Raw genomic sequence first — 20,804 nt, 5'->3', positions numbered from 1 at the left:
CGGCTTATATACGGCATAAAGGGGTAGGTAATTAGTCTCACATTCTTTACGATATATGAATGATGATTCAAGCGGTTCTGGCTGTGTCTCTGCGTCGGCATGAGTTGAAGTTGGAGGCGTAAAACGGGGGAGCAGTGTGTACAGGGTAAGCAGACAAGGTGCATTTTTTTTGTCGCTTTATTAGCCCCGCCAAAAAGTTTATCGCCCGTCCCGTCCAGTCAGTCAGTCAGTCAGTCAGTCAGTCTCAAAATTTCCCCCGTGGTCGAATTGGGATCTAATTATCACCATTCAATACCACAATTGTGCGCCACAATAGTACAGCATGGGCTTCACCACGAAACCGCCCGTCCAGGCCCTCAAAGCCGCTAACAAGCTCAAGCGCCAGGAGCTCTTTGTCCAGCACAAGCGCCATGCCGACAAGGAACGACGCGATGCCCGCTTTGCGCGCAAGAAGGAGGAGAACAAGAACCCAGAGCTCAAGGCGGCGCGACTGGCCAAGAACAAGGCCGTGACGCTCGACCAGAAGCGCGTGTGGGACGACGTGGACGACGACAGCCTCGGTGTGCAGGTCGATCTGGAGCGATTAAAGAGGAGGCGGATGGAGGAGGCCGAGGCGGAGGCACAGGCGCCTCTCGACGGGGAGGATGAGGAGCAAGAGGACGATGACGACCACGACAGTATGCTGGACTCGGACGAGGAAGGCGACGACGAGGCCGAGGAGGCCGCCATGGAGCGGCAACGGGAGAAGCGAGCGCAAAGGGCCGACTCGACGGCCCCGTCCATGACGAGCACCAACCTCGACCTGACGCCCACCTCGCTCGCCCTCAAGTTTCCGACCCTGTTCACGGACGTTCCGCCCCCGACACCCAAGATCCTCATCACCACCTCGCTCAACTCGACGCTCCACCGCGAAGCCAACATTCTCTGCAGCATCTTCCCCAACAGCACCTACATCCCTCGCTCCGGGCACAAGTACAGCTACAAGTACTCGCTGCGAGAGATCTGCAAGTTCTCCGCCAACCGGGACTACACGGCCGTCGTGCTCGTCAAGGAGGACCAGAAGAAGCCCACGGGCATCTCCGTCGTCCACCTGCCCAGCGGTCCGACTTTCCACTTCTCCATCAGCAACTGGATCGAGGGCAAGTACCTGCCGGGTCACGGCAACCCGACCAACCACTATCCGGAGCTGCTCCTCAACAACTTCAAGACGCCCCTCGGCCTGTTGACGGCCAAGCTCTTCCAGACACTCTTCCCGCCCTCCCCCGAGTTCCAGGGCCGGCAGGTCCTCACGCTCCACAACCAGCGCGACTACATCTTTGTGCGGCGGCACCGCTACGTCTTTCGCGACAAGCGCCAGACGGAGAAGAGCGTGACGGACGCCGAAGGGACCGGGCTCGCGGGCGTTGAGGAGGTCCGCGCCGGTCTGCAGGAGCTCGGCCCGCGCTTCACGCTCAAGCTAAGGAGGGTCGACAAGGGGATTGGAAGGGCGGGCAGCGAGGGAGACGACGCGACGCAGTGGGAGTGGAAGTCCAAGATGGAGAAGGACAGGAAGAGGTTCAACTTGTAGGGTCAGCGTCACATGGGGGGGGGGAGGGGGGGTGGTTCTATGTCAGCATGTGATGCCAGCAATGAATCAAATACAATAATCACGACATGTTTCGTCTTCAACTGGCTACAGAAAGGTGAAATTGCATTTGATTTAGATGTTACCCATGTCAGTCAACTCGATGTCCATGAACGCCACAGGCCCTCAGCCACAGTGAGAGACAGCCACAGCCACACCAGTACTAGCTCTCATGACTGAACAGAGTGAGAATATCAGACAGACACTCGCTTTTCCCATTTGAAGGCGTTGATGAAGCATGGAAATGAGAGCAACGAGTTTATGACCCTACGCGACAAGTTACACCCTCGATAAAGCCTGTGCTGGTCAGGGTCCGGCCGCTGTAGGCCCTTGGCTTCAACAGCATCCAACCGCGGCATGTCTCGTTTGCTCAGACGACTACGACCCTTTGGTGCGACCCCAGGAGCTACCGTCCAGGGCAGCCGTCCGTTCGTTACAGGTCACCATAGCTGCACAGTGGCGGCGCGGAGGAAAATGGGATCGCAAGGCACGTGTCCTGAGGATCGAATGTTTCGAATGCGCGCGCTCTCTGAACTGACCACCAAAAGGCCGCACGGAAGGCTACCACACCAAGACCTCCACCACAACCACTGATGATGATGTATGGAAACATGCGCCGACGCTCAAGGGCTCGACATGCTTCGAGCCTCGTCCCGACGTCAAGAACATCATGATCACGGGCGGCGCCGGCTTCATCGCCTGCTGGGTCGTCCGCCACCTCACACTTACCTATCCCTCCTACAACATCATCTCCTTCGACAAACTCGACTACTGCTCCACGCTGAACAACACCAACGTTCTGTCCTCTCATCCCAACTTCTCCTTCTACCAGGGCGACATCACGACGCCGTCATCCGTGCTGGACTGCATGGAGAGACACAACGTCGACACGGTCCTGCACTTTGCCGCACAGAGCCACGTCGACCTCTCGTTTGGCAACTCGTACGGGTTCACGCAAACCAACGTGTACGGCACGCACGTCCTGCTCGAGTCGGCCAAAAAGGTCGGCATCAAGCGCTTCGTCCACATCTCCACCGACGAGGTATACGGCGAGGTCAAGGAGGACGAAGATGACCTGCTCGAGTCGAGCATCCTGCAGCCGACAAACCCGTACGCGGCAAGCAAAGCCGCCGCCGAGATGCTGGTGCACAGCTACCAGAAGAGCTTCAAGCTCCCGGGGATCATTGTGCGGAGCAACAACGTCTACGGCCCGCATCAATATCCGGAAAGTGAGTGGCGAGACGTACCATGCTACCTTGCGCCTTAGCTGACGCAGGGGCCAGAAATTATACCAAAGTTCTCGTGCTTGCTGCGCAGGGCACAGCCGGTGGTCCTGCATGGCGATGGCTCGCCCACGCGGCGCTATCTATACGCGTCCGACGCGGCGGACGCCTTTGACACCATATTACACCGTGGCATCCTGGGGCAGATCTACAACGTCGGATCCAGCGATGAGATCTCCAACCTGGACCTCTGCCACAAACTTGTGGATCTAATACGCCCACCAGCCTCGTCGTCCACTGGCGCGTCGAGACGGTGGATCAAGTACACCCATGACCGACCGTTCAACGACCGCCGCTATGCCGTGGACGCCTCGAAGCTGCGGCGCCTCGGGTGGTCGCAGAAGGTGGGCCTCGAGGAAGGGCTGAGGCGGACGGTGGACTGGTACAGCAAGTTTGGGGAGAGCTGGTGGGGGAACATTACGCACGTCCTGACGCCGTTTCCGGGGGTCAGTGAGCTGGGCGAGGTGGTGCCCGACTTTGAGCATGACGGTAGGGACGAGCCATGGGAGAACGGGAAAAGGGGGTGAAGGCTGTGTGTTATGGAGCGAATGGCTTAGAAATGGTCATTCAGCGTATCTGGTTATCCTATAGATGATGGTTCTCGGCTGGCTAATACCTTGAAGCCATCTTCCGGGCCAGGATATCCTAATGCATGGTAAAGACACCTTGGAATATAGAAGTCTCGTCACTCAGCATTGTGTGTTGTATTGGACTACATGCTACTTCACGTATCCTAAGAACCACAGCTTAACCCTGGAACCAGGAGAACGTCAAGGTCTGGGCCCCAGCCATCAGCCCCCGAAACGGCCACAATATTGCTGCCCTCCTTGACCGCAGTTTGGACAACACTCTCGGCCGTCTGTCCGCCCTTGTGCCTAGTCGAGGGGAAGTCGACAGTTTGCTCTACGCCACCCACCGAGACAATGGCATTGCGCGCCCCAAACGTCGTGGTGGTGACCTTGTCGCCGTTGCGATACTTCAGCACCAAGGTCACGTCGCCGTCGCATGCCGCTTCCACGTCAAAAGATACGGTCCCGCCCTGGGGACCCCCAATGTAGCCCACCATCTGGGAGCCGCTGCACCCGCCACAGTCGAGCAGCCTGGCCTCGTTGGACAGCTCTGCGGCTTCCGCTTCGTACTCTGCGTACGGGAATCCTGGCTGCCACGTCCCCGCCTCCATGTCGACAGACCAGTTGTCGTACCAGTCCAGACGGACGGTGTTGCCGTCGATCTGGAGGGGCAGCCAGATGTACTCGCTAGCACCCAGGTTGTTTGGAAACCACCTGTCGCCCATGTAGATGGCATTGTCGTCGCCAAGAGGTAGGACGAATGATACTTGACTGGAGTAGGTGTTTGTTCCCACAGGTGCAAACTCGGTCCACTCAGTCCACGGCCCGGACAGATTCTGGGCGGTGCTGTACACCTAGGATGCGGGTTAGCAATGCTACAGAAGGCAGCGTGATGCGTAGAGGCTCTCATGGTCGACTCACGTTGTCGTTGGGGTTCCAGCCCGTCAGGTGTGACCCGAAAATGTAGTAGGTGCCGCCGCGCTTGACCATGGCAGGAGATTCAGCAAAATACTCCCACTCCATGGTGATCTCTTCCACGGACAGGTAGTCCTCGGAGAGTCTCATGATGCGGGTTCCATATTCACGCTAAGTTGACCATGTCAGTGGCTCCGGGATATGATTTATGGGGGATTATGACTCCACGACGTACATCTTCAGTCAAAAGATAAGCCGTGCCGTCTTCTTCCTTGAAGACGCCAATATCACGACTTTGCTTGCCCAACGGCCTTGAGCTGCCGAGGTAGTTGTATTCGCCGCATATGGTGTCGCCGGTGCCCCAGCCAACGCGCGCATCTTTGTAGTCGGATGAGTCCACGTGCAAGAACAGGACGTATTTCCCCGTCTGATCGTTCTTGAGAACTTTGGGACGCTCAATGATTCGGTTCGGCCCAAGATCAGGCTCACTGTCGTCTCGGCTGATTAGGTTGCCCACAAAGTCCCAGTCAACCAAGTTCGTAGACGAGTAGCAGTTGACGGCCTGAAAGCTGGATCCCTCGGACTTCTCCTCTCCAATCATGTAGTAGACACCATCCTCGTAGCTGTGCATAGAATGACATGGTCAGCCTGGATACTGTTTGCCCGATGAAGGACTTACGTGATGCCATGGCCATGAGCTTGGATATGGCGACCTGTGTTGCTCTTAATACCTGGTGTTAGCTATGGTCTAATCCGAGCGAATCTAGCTCCTGACGAATGCAAACCCACAGCAGTCCAGGCTGCGCCCGGCACAATATCATGTTTTGCTAGTACGCCACCGGCAAGCAGCAGACCAGTCAAGGCTGTGGTCAGGATGGGAGTCATGATGTATATCCAGGCTAATAAGGACGGAATCCGCAGATGAAGGAAATTGGGCGTGATGGATGGCCACTTTAGTCAATTGACTAGTCCTTGGCCGGGCTAGTACTTCTCTTTAAGTATAAACCACTCGTTCAAGGTGAGGTAGCAGTCGGCGTGCTCTGAGGGGCAGCTCGGCATGGCTCCCCAAAATGTGCCTGTCCCTTAATACTGATGCTCACGAGATCGACTTCACAAGACCCCGAAGAGGCATGTATAATGGTACTGCTTCATATACTAGGCTATAGCCCGCGGGATGCGACCTTGCGATCAGACCAGGAGACTCTTTCAGTTGCCGCTGCATTCGTGTGCTGGCGCAAGGATTCACCCAGAGGCGAGCCAGTCGTGACGCAGTATTGGTCGCAAGGTCAAGTCTTGCTCGGTAGCAGCCGATGCGGGGTCCGGGGTACTATCGACAGAGTGATGCCGGGATGTTGCACCGATGGGTGCTTGGCAGCTTGGTGGTGATATTCCTGCCACCAGTCATACCGTTGACTTGACCCGATGCCCGATGCAGGCCTTGATTTCAGACAACCCAAAATTCAAACAAGGGATTGCCTATTGGTCTATACGTACTCCACCACCGCGCATCGCCATCTCGGATGAAAGCCATCGACTTCATGCCCGATGTTGGGGCATCCCACCAAGCTCGCTTGGACTACGCGACCCACGTGATTCCACCAACATTCAATGGCTTGACTCTTGGACTCTTGGTCGAATGGATCGGACCGCGAAAAGGGACGCACGCATGCCTCTATCGAGGTGAGCAAGACATATTGGTATCACGGACGTCATATAGCCCAATGAATCCCAGTAGCTCGTAGGTGATCTGGTCTGAGACTCGAGAGTCCCCCTTTTCGTCACAAATCCAACGTATCGGGGCGTGTCCGACGTGCCCAGTCAGGTCTCAATTGGAGTTCTCAAGTTTTCGACCCATCCCTGCCGACTTGTTGAGGCCATCAGCCAAGGCGCGAAGCACGCAAGTTGCATGAGTCCATATCAGGCACTTCGTTCCGACCTGACGGGGTTGGCCTTTAATTTGCCAGGTACCGAGGGATAGACCTCATCCTCCAGTCGACGACAGTGCCAGTAATGTACTCGATTACTGTTTGTGACTCGAGTACGGAGTACTACGTACTTAGTAGTACCTTACCCAAGGGCCCAGGGGCATCGTGTACTTTGAGGTGCCTTAGGCATCACGAGTGACCTTTGCTAGCTGGAGCCTGGAGGTGCCAAGGGACTGGAACGGGAAGGTGCGGGATCGGTGTGCTGGACGGAGGCTCGGAGGCTGGCAGAAGCAGTCTATCGATACCGTGCACACCACAATCGTTCGATACATTGTGCATCTTCCAAGCTTGGCCTCCCGGACCGCTGCCGCTCGCCCCTATCCAAGCCTGTTGACATTCCTGACTCCTGGTGGCTGGAGTCTGGAGCGGGGCACGGCCGTTCCGGTGCCCCACACTGAACGCCCAGCTGGGTTACTGGGTGGCAGCTGCCAACCGAGCAGAGGGGACATGGACATGGACTGGAGCTGCATAGGCACGGAAAAGTACGTACTGGACGCACCCACATGCACTCCTCCAGCTTCACCTATCCGCGTTCCTGGGTTCAAGATTTTTCGTCTTCCCGTCTTGCCTGCCTCGGGCCACAGTCATTCGCTTGTATCAGTTCTTGTTTGCCTTGTGTCGAGTCTAATGCTGTATCTGCTTCTTGGGTTGACTCTCACAACCAAGTAACAGAATCATGTCGCATCCGCTTCTTGTTGCCCATCGATACCGCTGATATTCATTCCTTTCTTGAGCCTGCCGCAGTCCTCAGCAGAGTCCGTTCGCAAGGGCCATGAGCCCGGATGAGGGCCACCAATTCGAAACCACCAACCGCAACCACAACGGAAGCCAGTCCAGCCAACGCATCACGAGCGAGCAAACGAAGAGCGCCAGCGTACATATAACTACGACGAGCGTGCCTGGGATGGACGAGAAGAATGATGCAATGGGCGGTGGCGTTCAGGGAATGTCCGAGGACGATGCGGACATGCAGAGCATGTACCACTATCCTCCTGCCCCGAGCTCGCACAGGGCCGGAATGCCGTACTTAGAGGAGGAATTCTTGACTGTCAACTCGGATCCGTAAGGTTCTTCCCGAGAAACATGGTCATGGCATAGCTAACAGTGAATAGAGCTGCATCCACGCGCTCGCTTTGGGCTCATGACCTCGACTATCGTGAGATTCACGGCCGCCTATACTGTCGCGAGTACTACATGCCCATTGACGAAATTGAACAGATGCGCTCATCCCTGTACCACCAGGTCTTCCTGCACCTTCTTGGTCCAGAATCGTCCACGGTCGTGCTGGAATCGCCTTCCCACATACTGGACGTCGGTACGGGGACAGGGGAGTGGGCCATCCGCATGGCGGAGCGGTATCCTGATTGTGAGGTCGTGGGCACAGATATCGCTGCCATAGCAGAGACAAACCGCGTCCCGATCAACGTGTTCTTTGAGATTGAGGACGCCGAGGACTGGGATCGCCCGCCGGACTGCTATGATTTGATTCACTTTCGCGCCATGGAGGGCGCGTTTCGTAATTGGAAGGCGCTGTATAATCACGTCTTCTACTCTCTGAAACCAGGCGGTTGGATAGAGGTTCAAGACTTCGATACGGACTCGCTCAAAAAGACCACAGAGCAATTTCGGCCAGACTCGCCCGTACACGCCTTGCTAGCCGACCTGGCAGTCGCGGCTGAAAAGGCTGAACGACCCAGAGGCACCAAGCATATGAATCCACGATTCTTTATAGACGCGGGATTCGTGGATGTGAGAGCGACGGAATATGCCATACCCATCACCGTGGCAGAGAAATCAGCCGGCAAGATTTGGCTGGTCTCATGCCTGGACTCAATCGAGGCTTTGTGTCTGAGACTCCTGACAGAGCATATGGATTGGGATCCAGAAGAATGCAAGGCAGCGTGTGAACAGGCAGCTCGTGAGACGGCGGAGCTGGCAAAAGATCCCGAAAAATCAAAGAGCCTGGTGGTCAAATTGTCCGTTGTTGTAGGCAGAAAGCCGCTCGACGCATCCCAGAGCTGCCCACGGACAATGTCTAGGTCCCTCAGTCCCGAGGCGAAGAACGACGATGAAAAGATTCTGGGACGCACGACAATTTGTTGATTGCGGTTGCCTATTCTGGGCAACATCAGTGGGCGTTTCTGGATGTGCATTGCAACTTGGTTTTTTGGTAAATATTCCTCAATTGGCTGTACATATATTGATTCCTACAACGGGCGGTGCTCATCTGTTTCTTTGAGCACTGTGGACGCTTATCACAGGTTGCTTTTCATGGTTCGTGGATGTTAGGTGTTGATCTTCAATGGTGAAGCATTTGGAAATTGACTGGAATCTACGCGCAATTTTGGTAATGTGACTGCTTCTGCCCAGGCATACTTGAGCTGTATTTTGCAGCAGACCAGTTAGGAGTAAAATATTTGTCTTGATAGATCGGTCGTGTGTCGACCGAATGCCAATGCTGCCTGGCCCGCATGACGTTGCTCCCACAGCTCCAACTCCCATCTCCAAGTCCTCGGCTTCCTTCGCACCCCAACCAGCCAGCCTCTCGTCTCTCACAACTGCGGCGGCCACGGCGAACCATCCAACAAGATGGCCCTCGAACTCCCCGACGGCTTTGCAGCCGCCAACGCCGCCGGCTCTGCTTCCAATGGAAATGCAAATCTCGCCCACGACCTCCCCATCTTCACGATCGAGCGCGTCCAGCTGGCTTTCAGTATCGCGGCCGACTTTGCCGCTGCCGAAGTAGCAAACAACGTGATCATTCTTGCTCTGTCCAATGGCCGGATACTCAGGATCGACCTAACGCGACCCGAAGATATCGATGGTTTGTCAAAATCGCAAGGCGCGACCAGTGACTGGAAGGGGGCTAACGCGCACAATCAGACATAGACCTTCCGAAAAAAGGCGCCGACACGGGCATTCGACGCATGTTCCTCGATCCAACGGCTTCTCACCTCATCGTTTGTGCCGCCAATGGGGAGAATTACTACCTTCACTCTCAATCGCGACAGGTCCGCCCGCTCAGCCGACTACGAGGCGTCATCATCGAAAGCGTAGCGTGGAACCCCTCCCTCCCTACAGCGTCGACACGAGAGATCCTGATTGGTGCCACCGACGGTAACATTTACGAGGCGTTCATCGAAACATCGAATGAGTTCTACAAGAAAGAAGTGAAGCATCTCAAGAACCTGCATCGCCTGCCAGACGGGCCGATCACTGGACTGTGGGTGGACGATCTGAAAGGCAAGACTGATGTTAGGAGAGTGGTCATCGGCACCAACACGCGACTATTTCACTTGGTGGGCAAGATCGGTCATAGTCATGACGGGAGTGGCTCTGTGTATACCAAGCTGTTTGAGTCGGAACAGCCAGTCGTCCACGAGCTGTCTCGAGCAACGCACAGTACTGCGCCTTCGGTCGTCGTCTCGCCAGATCCTCCCCAGGAGAAAGGTCACCGGCAGCATGAACTTCCCGAGAGAGCATACGCATGGCTGAGCTCCTTGGGAGTCTTCCACGGAAAACTGCTCGATACACCAGCTGATAGCAACCTTGGCGCAAAAGTCTTCTCTGAGTCGAGAATGATACAAAAAGCGCAGATCGTGTCACCTGAGAATGGTGGAAGGAGGAGAGCGACGACGGAGACCATTGATGCAATTGCCTTGACGCAGTGGCATATTGTGAGTTTAACAGGCGGGCGTGTGGTCACCACGAATCGCTTGACTGGACAGATGGTCTCTGAGCACGACGTACTGGGTCCCGGCCAAAAGGCGGCAGGGTTCTCGGTCGACCTCCAAAAGAATACCTTCTGGCTGTTTACTTTGGAGGAGATATTTGAGATTGTGGTCCGTGAAGAAGACCGGAATATTTGGGAGATTATGATGCGACAGCAGCAGTTTGAGCCAGCACTCGAGCATGCGCACACGCAAGCGCAAAAGGAGACTGTGGCTGCCGCATACGGTGACCACCTTGCCACCAAGGGGCATTGGGACGAGGCAGCTGTCGTTTACGGGCGCAGTAACAAGCCATTCGAAGACATTGCATTGAGTATCATTGACAACAACCAACCGGACGCCTTGCGAAAATTCCTTCAAACAAAATTGGCATCGACAAGCAAATCTGCCACTATGCAGCGAATCATGCTCGCGAGCTGGCTAGTTGAGGTCTTCATGGCCAAGCTTAATTCGCTCGACGACACTATAATCACACAAGCCGAACTATCAGAAAAGTTGAACCCAGCCGACTCACTGAAACTTCTGGTTTCAATCAAGCGCGAGTACCAGGATTTCATCAATCGATACAAAAACGACCTCGACCAGAAGACGGTGTACGATGTCATCAGCAGCCATGGCAGGGAGGAGGAGCTGCTTTATTTTGCCAACTCGATCAACGACTACAACTACGAGCTAGCATATTGGGTACAGCGAGAACGTTGGCACGATGTCCTCAATGTCTTGAAGAAACAGACAGACCATGACGTTTTCTACCGCTACAGCAGTGTGTTAATGACACACGTTCCCCAAGAGATGGTCGATATCCTCATGAGACACTCAGACCTGAAGCCACGAAGTCTCATACCAGCTATGCTCGAATACAACAGGGCTTTCTCAGGGGGGCCGAACTCGCAGAATCAGGCCATACGATACCTCAACTACGTGGTCTACCAGCTCAACTCCAAGGACGCAGCTGTGCATAACACACTCGTCTCGATATACGCTTCACATCCTGCCAAGGACGAATCAGGCCTGCTTTCGTACTTACAAGCACAGGGGGACGAACCACGCTACGATCCTGACTTTGCTTTGCGGCTTTGTATCCAACATCACCGCACACTATCATGCGTCCATATCTATACTAGCATGGGCCAGTTCCTGCAAGCAGTCGACCTCGCCCTTTCCCACAACGAGGTTGAGCTTGCAGCCGTGATTGCCGACCGGCCAATGTCGAACCCCCAACTGCGAAAGAGGCTGTGGCTAGCAGTAGCACGGAAGGTCATCTCGCAATCCAATGGAATCAAGACAGCAATCGAGTTCCTTAAGCGATGTGATCTTCTCAAAATTGAGGATCTGATTCCCTTCTTCCCAGATTTTGTCGTCATTGATGACTTCAAGGAGGAGATTTGCGGCGCGCTAGAGGACTACTCGCGTAATATTGATAACCTGAAAAAGGAGATGGATGAGTCGTCGCAAACAGCGACGAATATCAAAGTCGACATTGCGGCGCTGGATCATCGATACGCTATTGTCGAACCCGGGGAGAAGTGCTACGCATGTGGTCTGCCATTGCTGAGTCGGCAATTCTTCGTATTCCCCTGCCAGCACTCCTTCCACTCAGACTGCCTGGGCAGGAAGGTACTAGAGCAGTCTGGCGTTGGAAAGTCGTCCAAGATTAAGGATCTGCAACTGCAAGTCCATAGGGGGCTTCTGAGCGGGCCAAAGAGGGATGCCGTGGTTTCAGAGCTGGACTCCCTCGTGGCATCAGCGTGGTACGTTTTCCGGTGTCATGTGTTGGAGAAAGGTGCTTGCTAACTTATATTAGTATTCTTTGCAGCGACGTTGCCATCAAGAGGGTTGATGAGCCGTTTATCACCAAGGATGATCGTCCAGAGGAGTGGGCATTATAGAGGAGATGAAGGAACAGACATGTGGATATGTCAATACAGAGATACCCAACAACCAGCAACACAGCCCCTTGGCACCTGCATCGGTCTAGCACTCCTTGTGAAACCAGCTTGCACAACCTTCAAAGGTTCAAGCAGGTTGTCGCGACCATCCCTCGCGGCGCCAGGACTTCAGCCAAGATCCACTCCAAGCGCTGGTGTTTCCTCGAATTTGGCAAATGGGCGTGGAAGCCAGTCGACTGACTCGCATGATTCCCATGCCGCAGAGCCAATAGCGCAGGACTGGGTATATGGTATCCCTTTCCAGAGGTGATCCCGCTGGTCACAGGGCTGTGGAAGTTGACATGCCTTTGTGTATTGAGTAGGCTCTTGGATCGTTAAGAAACCTGTGCCAACTATCTAAGGTTCGCTTTTCACCATGCCATGAAAACACAAATCATTGGACATTTTGGTCGCAACCTGACCGTCCCCTAAACTCCATGATGAATCAACAACACAGGTGTGCTCGAAACTGAAGCACCGCGCGAGAATGCTGTCCTTTATTTCCAATTCCACCTGCCATTCGAAAACAAAGCGTCAACCCCAGTTTAAGCCAGAAGCAGCGCGTTCACCGTGCCATCGTTCTCTGGGTTGTCTACATCATGTCAGTAGTCGCCCCCAAGCGGAGGGTAAAGGTTACATACTTGTGATCTGTGCATATCTACCCCACACGACTTTACCACCGGCTGTGGTCATGCCCAGTTCGCTCACATTCACCTCGATGACGGTTCCCTTTGTGAGAACGCCGAGTCTGGTGTACATGGGATCCTGAGGGTTCTTCTTGACTCCCAAAATGGGCAATTTCAGGGTGACGCCGAGTGTCGGATGGCTGACATGTGCGGTCTTCTGACGGAGTCCCATAGGTCTAGGTCCGTACGTTAGCTTGACAAGTTGCCCCCTTGTGCACAGTTGTCCTTACCGAATGAAGCGCTCGACCTTGGGGTTTGAACGTGTGAAATCGTTGCCGACAAAGGTGGGTTTGGTGATGACCCTCTTCCAAGCCTTCTTGTGTGTCTTCTTGCCCGTCTTGACGACGCTGAACATCTCCTCCTCGGAAATGCCACGCACTTTCGGCAGCGGCACCGAGAAGCGGGCGGCCTTCTCATTTCGCTTGTCCTTGATGGACGAAGCCAGCGCTTTCGCATTCTGCGGGTCGTTACGGTCGAGGAGGTAGGGTGGCAAGGGTGTGGACGGATCGCTGTTGTCGGCTGCCTTGACGTTGCGCTCTTCGTGGGCCTTGATGCGCTTCTTCATCTGAATCTTCTCAACACGTCGCTTCTCGTGCATCAACTTGGCCCGCAGGCCTCTGAAATTCTGCGACTGCTCGGATCGTTTGTGCCCCTCACGGGCCTCGCGCTTCCTGAGACGTTCATCATGGTCAAGCCTGGTAGGGCGTCAGCGGTTGAAAATTCGAGATCGAGAGCACAACTGACCTCTTGCCATGCAACTTTTGCCAGCGCTCAATGTACTCGTTCTGGGGCATCTTGGATGTATTGGATTTGAAGACTGCTGCCGTTGGGATGCGTAGGCCAGACTCTACGAAACTTTTCCTTAGAATTCGCAGCAATCCCGAAGGCGATGTGGGTCCACGCCCCTCACCGACTCCACCAGGTCACGTGCGATGGCTTCACGTGCATTGGACTGTTTGAGCTCGGCGGCGGGTATCAGTATGAAATGATCAATATCAACATAAGTACATACGTACTATCACGAAATCAAGCTAAGATGTTAGCAGAGGCTTCTACCCCATGTATACTTTGTGACGGGGCCAACGAATTAACTAGGTTTTTACTACCCGCGTATGCCAACGCTCAACTCATTTGTGCTTCTGGTGCCAAGTGACCCAAAGTTCTCACATAGCCCTCCTTCTCGACCATGCCATTCAAAGTTCGTTCGGCGACCTTGAAAGCTTCCACACCAGCGGGCAGTCCGAGATAAACAGACGCATGGAGGATAGCCTCTCGTATCTCCAACTCGGAAAGGCCATTGTTGATGGCACCGCGAATGTGGACGCTGAATTCGGGCCACGACTTCAGACTCATCAACGGACCAACATCTGTTCTGTCGTCAACGCAAAAACAGCTTAACAGACATGGGGACGGGGAAGAACAAACTCATCAAGCTTCGTTGTTTCCGGTCGAGACCCGGGCGGGACCACACGTTCCCCCATGCCCACCTGACACAACTGTTAGTACTGTCATTGAGATTCAACAGCGAATCGCATGGAATGTGGACATACTCTGTAACCATTTGCTGTCCTGCGAATGCAAATTCACTGGAACCATTCTTCAAGGCACAGTCGACGTATGTTTCCCCCACGACCTCACGTCGATTCTGAAGGCCCCTTTGCCAAAGTTCTTTGCTTCCGGTAGACATTTGCGGCTGCGGTTGTTCTTTCCAAATCTAAATCACAGTACTGAGCCCAACTGGCAAGTGTCGGGAATTCCCCATATCTTCTCATAACGATGAAGCGTTGATGATGAAAAGGCAAGCTCTGGCAGATCCACAGGCTCCGGTACCGGGGCCTCCGCACTAGCCTGCCGCCCAAGTACGCCACCCCACATTCCTAATGCCCGAGTCCCAAATTTAGCGACTTCAGTGCGTCCGGTCTCTTCTTCAGCAATTAACAGTTGCCCAATACGCTACGTATCGCCTACGTTTGTCTCTCCGAAGTGATGAAGTCGCCTGCAGTTGAGAATGCACACCATATTCCAAGAGCGCATGACAAGGGACGGCGGTGGCGATGAGTTTCCGTGCTGACCGCATTTCCTAGCGAGACAATGTTCCCGTCATCGCTCTGAGTTCAAAGTGAAGCTGAGCATGATGCAGCCCCTCATAGTACTTCAGATAGAGCCTGGAGTCGCGACATGGCCCCACCTGCACCCGCTGGCAGAATCCAGTCTTTTGAAATTTTGGCGGTGAGTAGACAGTAGCCACCCCTGATTGGCCACATCTTGCCAATCCCGATTCTCATCAAACATTTTCATTCATCGCCATCAACCCGCTATCTGTCTCAGTACATATCCCCGTGACAGTTCGCCATGGCTCCCAACGGCACGAAAAGGAGGAAGCTCGCCCATTCTTCCGATGAGAACTCCTCGCAAGCTCCGGCGAAAACTCAAAAGGCCTTCTTCAAGAACGCCGCCAGCTGGGATCTCGAGCAGGACTACGAATCCCGTCCGCGCAAGGGCAAGAAGAAGCAGCAGGTCGTGAAGGAAAGCAACCGTCTTCCCACCAAGAACGTTGACGGGCGGATAGAGGTCCTGCGAGAGCTGGAAAATGAAATCGACAGCGATGAGGACTGGCTCGAGGGACGCGAGGACGATGTCGAGGAGGTGGAGCAGGTAGAGGAAAAGACCGTGAAGGAGGTGGATGAGAGGAGCGAGCAGGAGCAGATTCTCGAAGCGCAGGAGGAGCTGGCCAAACTCGCCATGGCTGTCAACGAAAATCCAGAGGACAACGTGGGCGCCTTCAAGCAGCTCGGGAAGATTGGCTCGTCCAAGATACCGGCGATCAAGATCCTGGCCCTCATGACGCAAATGACCGTCTACAAGGACATTATCCCTGGATACCGCATTCGGCCACTAGGCGAGGACTCTGGAAAGGAGAAACTGTCGAAGGAGGTTCGACAACTTCGGCACTACGAGCAGTCAGTCGTCATGGGCTACCAGGCCTATGTCAAGGAGCTGACAAAATGCGCGAGGCTGCAGCCCTTTGCCTATGGAGGTCACGGTCCCAACGTTGTCAGCGCGGCGGTTACTTGCGCATGCACACTTCTAACATCGGTGCCGCACTTCAACTTCCGCAGCGACATTATCAAGATCCTGGTCGGCAAGCTGAGCAGGCGATACATGGATGCTAACAGTAAAAAATGTCTCGAAGCACTCGAGACTCTCTTTCGGGATGACGAAGAGGGCCGTCCTTCTATGGAAGCAGTCGCCCTCCTTGCCAAGATGATGAGGGCAAAGGAATACCAGGTTCACGAATCCGTACTCAATCTCTTCCTCGCCCTTCGCCTCCTCTCCGAATTCGCCGGCACGGCGTCCCATGACTCCGTCCAGCGTACGGAGAAGGCCTCCAAGAAGAAGCGCGATTTCCGCACCAAGCGGGAGCGCAAAGATGTCAAGGAGCAGAAAGCGCTGGACAAGGACCTGCAACAAGCCGACGCCCTCGTCAGCCACGAGGAGCGGGAGCGCATGCAGAGCGAGACTCTGAAGCTCGTATTTGCAACCTACTTCCGTGTCCTCAAGGCGCGCGTACCCCAACTTATGGGCGCGGTGCTGGAGGGTCTTGCCAAGTATGCCCATCTCATCAACCAGGATTTCTTCGGCGATCTCCTAGAGGCGTTGAAGGACCTGATCCGCTACAGCGACAAGGATGCCAACGGCGACAACGAGGACGAGGAGCAGCAGCAGCAGCAGGAAGAGGACGAAGACGAAGAGGACGACGACACGGTCCGAAACCTGACCCGTGAATCACTCCTGTGCACAGTCACCGCGTACGCTCTCCTCGCCGGGCAAGACGCGCATAACTCCAGGAACACACTCCACCTTGACCTGTCCTTCTTCACAAATCATCTCTACAGCGCGCTTCTGGCACTGTCCACGGACCCGACCCTCGAGAACACCAAGCCTACTGGCGTCACCTCGACAACCTCGAAAATCAATGTGCAGACCACCACAGTCCTGTTACTGAGGTCACTGACTGCCGTGCTGCTGCCTTCGTGGAATATCCGCTCTGTCCCGCCCACGCGCCTAGCAGCTTTCTCGAAGCAGCTTGCCTCTGCAGCTCTTCAGTTGCCTGAGAAATCGTGCCAAGGTGTACTGGCCCTACTTAACGACGTGGCGCACACACACGGGAAGAAGATTGGGAGCCTATGGAACACCGAGGAGAGGAAAGGCGACGGCAAATACAACCCAGTCAGCGGGAACCTGGAAGGCAGCAACCCTTTCGCAGCCACGGTGTGGGAGGGTGAGTTGCTGAGGAAACATTATTCTCCCAAGGTCAGGGAAGGGCTTAAGATGTTAGAAAAAAGCATGTCGAATTAATCAAGCGTCTTAGAAAGGCAATGTATTCCCCGGGTTTTTCTCTACTACGCAGCAAGATCCCACGAAATCCGAACTCATCCGTTGATATCAATCCCCAATCTCTGCCCTAACGGCAAGTGATCACAGCCCAAAAGGCCAGCGCAACCTTCCTAGCAGCCTTGTCCGAGGCCGACGATTTTCTCCTTTTGCTCCCTCACTCGACTATTACCTTGCTGTCAATTTGCGCAGGGCCTCAAACCCCGTACCCTGAATCTGCAATTCACCAGATCAATTAATGGCCCAGCGAGAAGAAAGTAGGCCTTGTTGGCCTTTGTCTGTAGCTATTCGACGATGCCTATACTCCGAAGGTGCAGCAGGAACGTGGTCCTGGGGGCGGATGTTCTCCTTTTGCGCTACATTGGTCGCAGGCAAAATTGGCTGTGCTACCACAGGGGTGTTCAGATGCAACTCGCCAGAGGTCGTGCCCATGAACATACCCCCTTGCGGCGTAGAGGTGACCTGTGTTATGGTGACGAGGTATCCAGTGGAGGCTCCAATCGGTGTGATGTCAGCTAGACTCTGTTGAAGGTGCGTAGCGCAGAAAGCATTTGAAGTATCAGCCAAGGGGCCCGGTGGTGGGAATGACCCGAAGCCCACCGGAGTTGGAACAGCAGGTTGCGCCTCGGAATCTTGCTTGCGAACGTGGTCGCTGCCTTCATTGTCTTCGGTAGTAGTCGCGACAATCATGTTGAGCTTGTGCTCGCCCTGGGCGTTGTGGTCCATCGCGGTGAGACTCGTCGGTGGTCCTTGCTGAACATTGGCTTTCCGATAGTCGTTGTTCTTGACTGTAGGGTCAGACTCGATTCTGGGAGACTTTGGCCGGGACACAGCCAACTTGGATGGCTGTAGAGCTTGCATCATACCGGTCATCGTAACCCTCTCGTTGCACACTCCAACTGCGGTGGTGCTTAGCGCAGGTTTGGCACCATCACAGAGGTCTACCAGGAGAGCCTCATCAGTCTTGCGCTCTGGTTCAGAACCCAAAGAAGTGGTTGTGGTCAACAAGTTGCCTGCGAGAATTTTGGAGCTGCCTGCGCGGTCATCTTGAGGAATCGGGTCATGAGGCCCTTTGTTCTGTTTCCGGATGACTGATTCATCTCCATGTCCAGGTTGGTCAGGCTCTTTCGAAGGAACGAACTCCTTGGAAACGACATATTTGGCATCGTCGCTCTTGCTGGCTACAGGATCGTCCAAGCAGACACTCGAAGTCTTCGTGTTCGTGGATGAGGCACCGTTCAACGTAGTGGCGTCAGCAGGTTTAGATTCACCTGCGGTCAACTTTGCCACTCTTGCGGCATGCTCACGCCGAAGCTTGAGTAGGAAATCTTTTCCTTTCACAGCATTCGAAGCGGAGGAAGGCTGTTCTGTAGCCTGGCAGCCGTTGACATTGGCAGCTGCATCGCTCGAGATGATTGGGTCTGCGAGTCGCCGTTAGTGGTGTATTTGAACGACAGGTCTTGGACATACTGGTGACGTTGTTTGACACAGCAGAGCTTTGAACACCAGAATTTTTCTTCATGGCAGGGACGCCGTTGCTGGTGCTAGGACGAGCTGGTATAGCTTCAGCAGTCTGGGACGGGGCAATTGTCGTTTTCTTCGGTGCTGGAGCCAACCAGTCCTTGTCCGCAAGGCCAAGAGGACAAGGCACCGCGCGTGTGGGATTAGAGACCTGTCGCGAGCGGATGGGCGTGACGTCTGCTTTGTGTTAGGTCCAAGCCCAAATTCTGAAAGTCCTATACATTGCTTGGTATCCTACCACGAGTAGCTTGCTGAGTTCTATTCTGGGTGCGAGGACCGTCGCTAACCCCTCCGCGGCCCTTTCCCTTTCCTCCATTGTTAGAACCAAAGAAAGACTGGAGCTGGCGTGCGTATTTCATACGCTCCTCATCGGACATAGGTGGCGGAGCCATCTTGAAGCAGCTGTTGAGGTAGTCGTTGTCGAAGCTTGTGGTGGCGAGGGTTGTGATCAGGTTTATAGGCACGAACACGGATAGAACCGAGGTGAGAGTGGCGATGCACGGAAACGCATGGGAAACCCACTGGTACGAAGGGAATCTTCAAGAGAAAGACAGGTCAGAAGGGGTTCGGAGGGATAGGTAGTTTGGTTGGCCAGTGCGCAGTCCTCAAGAGGCTCTTGCCGTGTTGACACTCACTGGAAAATTCACGCACAGTGGGACGAAAATAATCAAAACACAAGTGCTCATTTCTCGGGGCTCCAACCTCTCGCCACGATCTTGTAGCGCGTGCCCCTTGTTGGCACAGTGATACGCGTAGACGAGATGAGCTCAACAGCCGCAGTCAGCAAGCGATGGAGATTCAGACTTGTAAACGTGATCTGGTCTATCAAGCCATTCCGAGCTCATGACCCCATCAGGTCTACCTGATGGACTAGCCCACACATGAACTCGCGAATGGCCAGCAGAAGCTCGCCGCAGACGTGTGCCTTTGGGCCAATCCTGATCCCCAGGGTCTACGGTGACGCTACTTGGGAACAATCTTCTGAATCTTGATGCTTGCTTGTGCACCAAACACCATGAACAGAGACTCGTGGACATAAACAATTCCAAACACAGATCAAACACTGGAAGTCGCTTGCTACATACTTCCAGAAGGGAATATACATATTCCTCAGCCCTGCTTCAGGGGCGTGCTGGTTTTCTTCTCTCGCTTCGGTCCCACTGTCGTTTGGATTGCGTTGATCTTAGTCGCGTGGTACACTTGATTCGAATCAGGGTGCATCCAGTCCACATGAACTGGCTCAACAGCCTTGGAAACGATGTCCCAGAGTGCTTTGGAGCCGGGTGCATCTTGGTGTATCGCGACTGCTGACACCCGAGAAACATCAAGACAGAGGCCCAAACGCTCTGAGCAAGTTTTGGAGAACCCTACGAGCCTCGGTTTCTCTTCTATTGGTTGATCTCTCGAAGCAACACCAACCATTTTTGGAAAGTGGCAGTTGAAGACGGCAGACTGGTCGCCTCTCGCCACAAAAATCATGGAGAGTGGTTTCCTTTCCTTATCTGCCTTGTCGGCTTGTGCATCGCTACCACACCGCTGGTCTTCTGTCATGGCTGACAGGCTTCTGGTGATGGAGTTGAAGCCAACATCAATGCGGTGCGTGACATCGGGTGGAGCGGGGATCACTAAATCTGGCATCTCCGTGTCTTCACCTTCTCGCTCCGCTTTCGCCTTCTCGGCTCTCCTTGATGCCTTCTTCCCTTTTGAGGCCTTGACATGTGCCCTTCGATGTTTGCCGATGGGACTCAGAAAACTTTGAGTGTGAGTATCAGAGCGTCCTACTTGCATAGATAGCATTGAGAGCACTCACTTGCAAAGAAGTTCTAAGATAGTGTCCTGGTCTTCCAATGAAACTTCAGGCCTGCGAGCGTCAGTACCCCTGTGACTAAGACAAGTTTCCGTGGCGGAAACTCCATACCATGAGACATCGGAAAAGGGTGTGTCGAGCTGAAAGACGGTCTTTTTTCTAGCACTTGTGTCGTTACCCATGATCAGGCAGGGAAATATGGTATAGGCCTGAGACAAGATTGTCGCGGACAAAATCCTCGAAGCTGATAAGTTGCCGAGATTTCTAGACCGCTGATCTGAGAGTTGTTGTAGAGACAGCAACCAGTTGGCATCCGTAGAGCGTAGAGCTAACGTAGGAAAAAGAATTGCGGAGACAGGC

The 20,804-nt window shown here is 54.3% G+C and overlaps 7 protein-coding genes across 7 annotated transcripts; 4 read left to right on the top strand and 3 right to left on the bottom strand.

The window, feature by feature from the left end:
- Positions 1–322: 322 nt before the first annotated feature.
- On the top strand, positions 323–1,567 carry J7T54_000800 (RNA processing factor 1; the record flags this gene model as incomplete). The annotated part of the gene is made up of 1 exon (XM_051509777.1): positions 323–1,567. The coding sequence occupies one exon, from the start codon at positions 323–325 to the stop codon at positions 1,565–1,567; it is 1,245 nt and encodes a 414-aa protein (XP_051359267.1).
- A 414-nt stretch (positions 1,568–1,981) lies between these two features.
- On the top strand, positions 1,982–3,434 carry J7T54_000799 (uncharacterized protein; the record flags this gene model as incomplete). Its single annotated transcript, XM_051509776.1, has 3 exons — positions 1,982–2,048; positions 2,173–2,853; positions 2,908–3,434. The coding sequence occupies 3 exons, from the start codon at positions 1,982–1,984 to the stop codon at positions 3,432–3,434; spliced, it is 1,275 nt and encodes a 424-aa protein (XP_051359266.1).
- A 206-nt stretch (positions 3,435–3,640) lies between these two features.
- J7T54_000798 (uncharacterized protein) lies at positions 3,641–5,276 on the bottom strand (the record flags this gene model as incomplete). The annotated part of the gene is made up of 5 exons (XM_051509775.1): positions 3,641–4,330; positions 4,398–4,562; positions 4,627–5,014; positions 5,071–5,114; positions 5,181–5,276. 5 exons carry the CDS (start codon positions 5,274–5,276, stop codon positions 3,641–3,643), a joined length of 1,383 nt encoding a protein of 460 aa, XP_051359265.1.
- Positions 5,277–7,148: 1,872 nt separating this feature from the next.
- J7T54_000797 (Vacuolar protein sorting-associated protein-like protein) lies at positions 7,149–12,236 on the top strand (the record flags this gene model as incomplete). Its single annotated transcript, XM_051509774.1, has 6 exons — positions 7,149–7,438; positions 7,489–8,352; positions 8,866–9,200; positions 9,260–10,053; positions 10,105–11,858; positions 12,122–12,236. The coding sequence occupies 6 exons, from the start codon at positions 7,149–7,151 to the stop codon at positions 12,234–12,236; spliced, it is 4,152 nt and encodes a 1,383-aa protein (XP_051359264.1).
- Positions 12,237–12,580: 344 nt separating this feature from the next.
- On the bottom strand, positions 12,581–13,515 carry J7T54_000796 (putative ribosome biogenesis protein nsa2; the record flags this gene model as incomplete). The annotated part of the gene is made up of 4 exons (XM_051509773.1): positions 12,581–12,627; positions 12,677–12,897; positions 12,952–13,416; positions 13,466–13,515. The coding sequence occupies 4 exons, from the start codon at positions 13,513–13,515 to the stop codon at positions 12,581–12,583; spliced, it is 783 nt and encodes a 260-aa protein (XP_051359263.1).
- Positions 13,516–15,073: 1,558 nt separating this feature from the next.
- On the top strand, positions 15,074–17,080 carry J7T54_000795 (Nucleolar complex-associated protein-like protein; the record flags this gene model as incomplete). The annotated part of the gene is made up of 1 exon (XM_051509772.1): positions 15,074–17,080. The coding sequence occupies one exon, from the start codon at positions 15,074–15,076 to the stop codon at positions 17,078–17,080; it is 2,007 nt and encodes a 668-aa protein (XP_051359262.1).
- A 267-nt stretch (positions 17,081–17,347) lies between these two features.
- On the bottom strand, positions 17,348–20,626 carry J7T54_000794 (uncharacterized protein; the record flags this gene model as incomplete). The annotated part of the gene is made up of 6 exons (XM_051509771.1): positions 17,348–18,537; positions 18,587–18,814; positions 18,999–19,158; positions 20,057–20,390; positions 20,448–20,498; positions 20,556–20,626. 6 exons carry the CDS (start codon positions 20,624–20,626, stop codon positions 17,348–17,350), a joined length of 2,034 nt encoding a protein of 677 aa, XP_051359261.1.
- Positions 20,627–20,804: the final 178 nt, after the last annotated feature.

The sequence above is a fragment of the Emericellopsis cladophorae genome, assembly GCF_022114955.1.
Source record: "Emericellopsis cladophorae strain MUM 19.33 chromosome Unknown NODE_69_length_108160_cov_118_120611, whole genome shotgun sequence".
Lineage (NCBI taxonomy): Eukaryota > Fungi > Ascomycota > Sordariomycetes > Hypocreales > Bionectriaceae > Emericellopsis > Emericellopsis cladophorae.
This window is presented reverse-complemented; position numbering and strand designations above follow the sequence as displayed.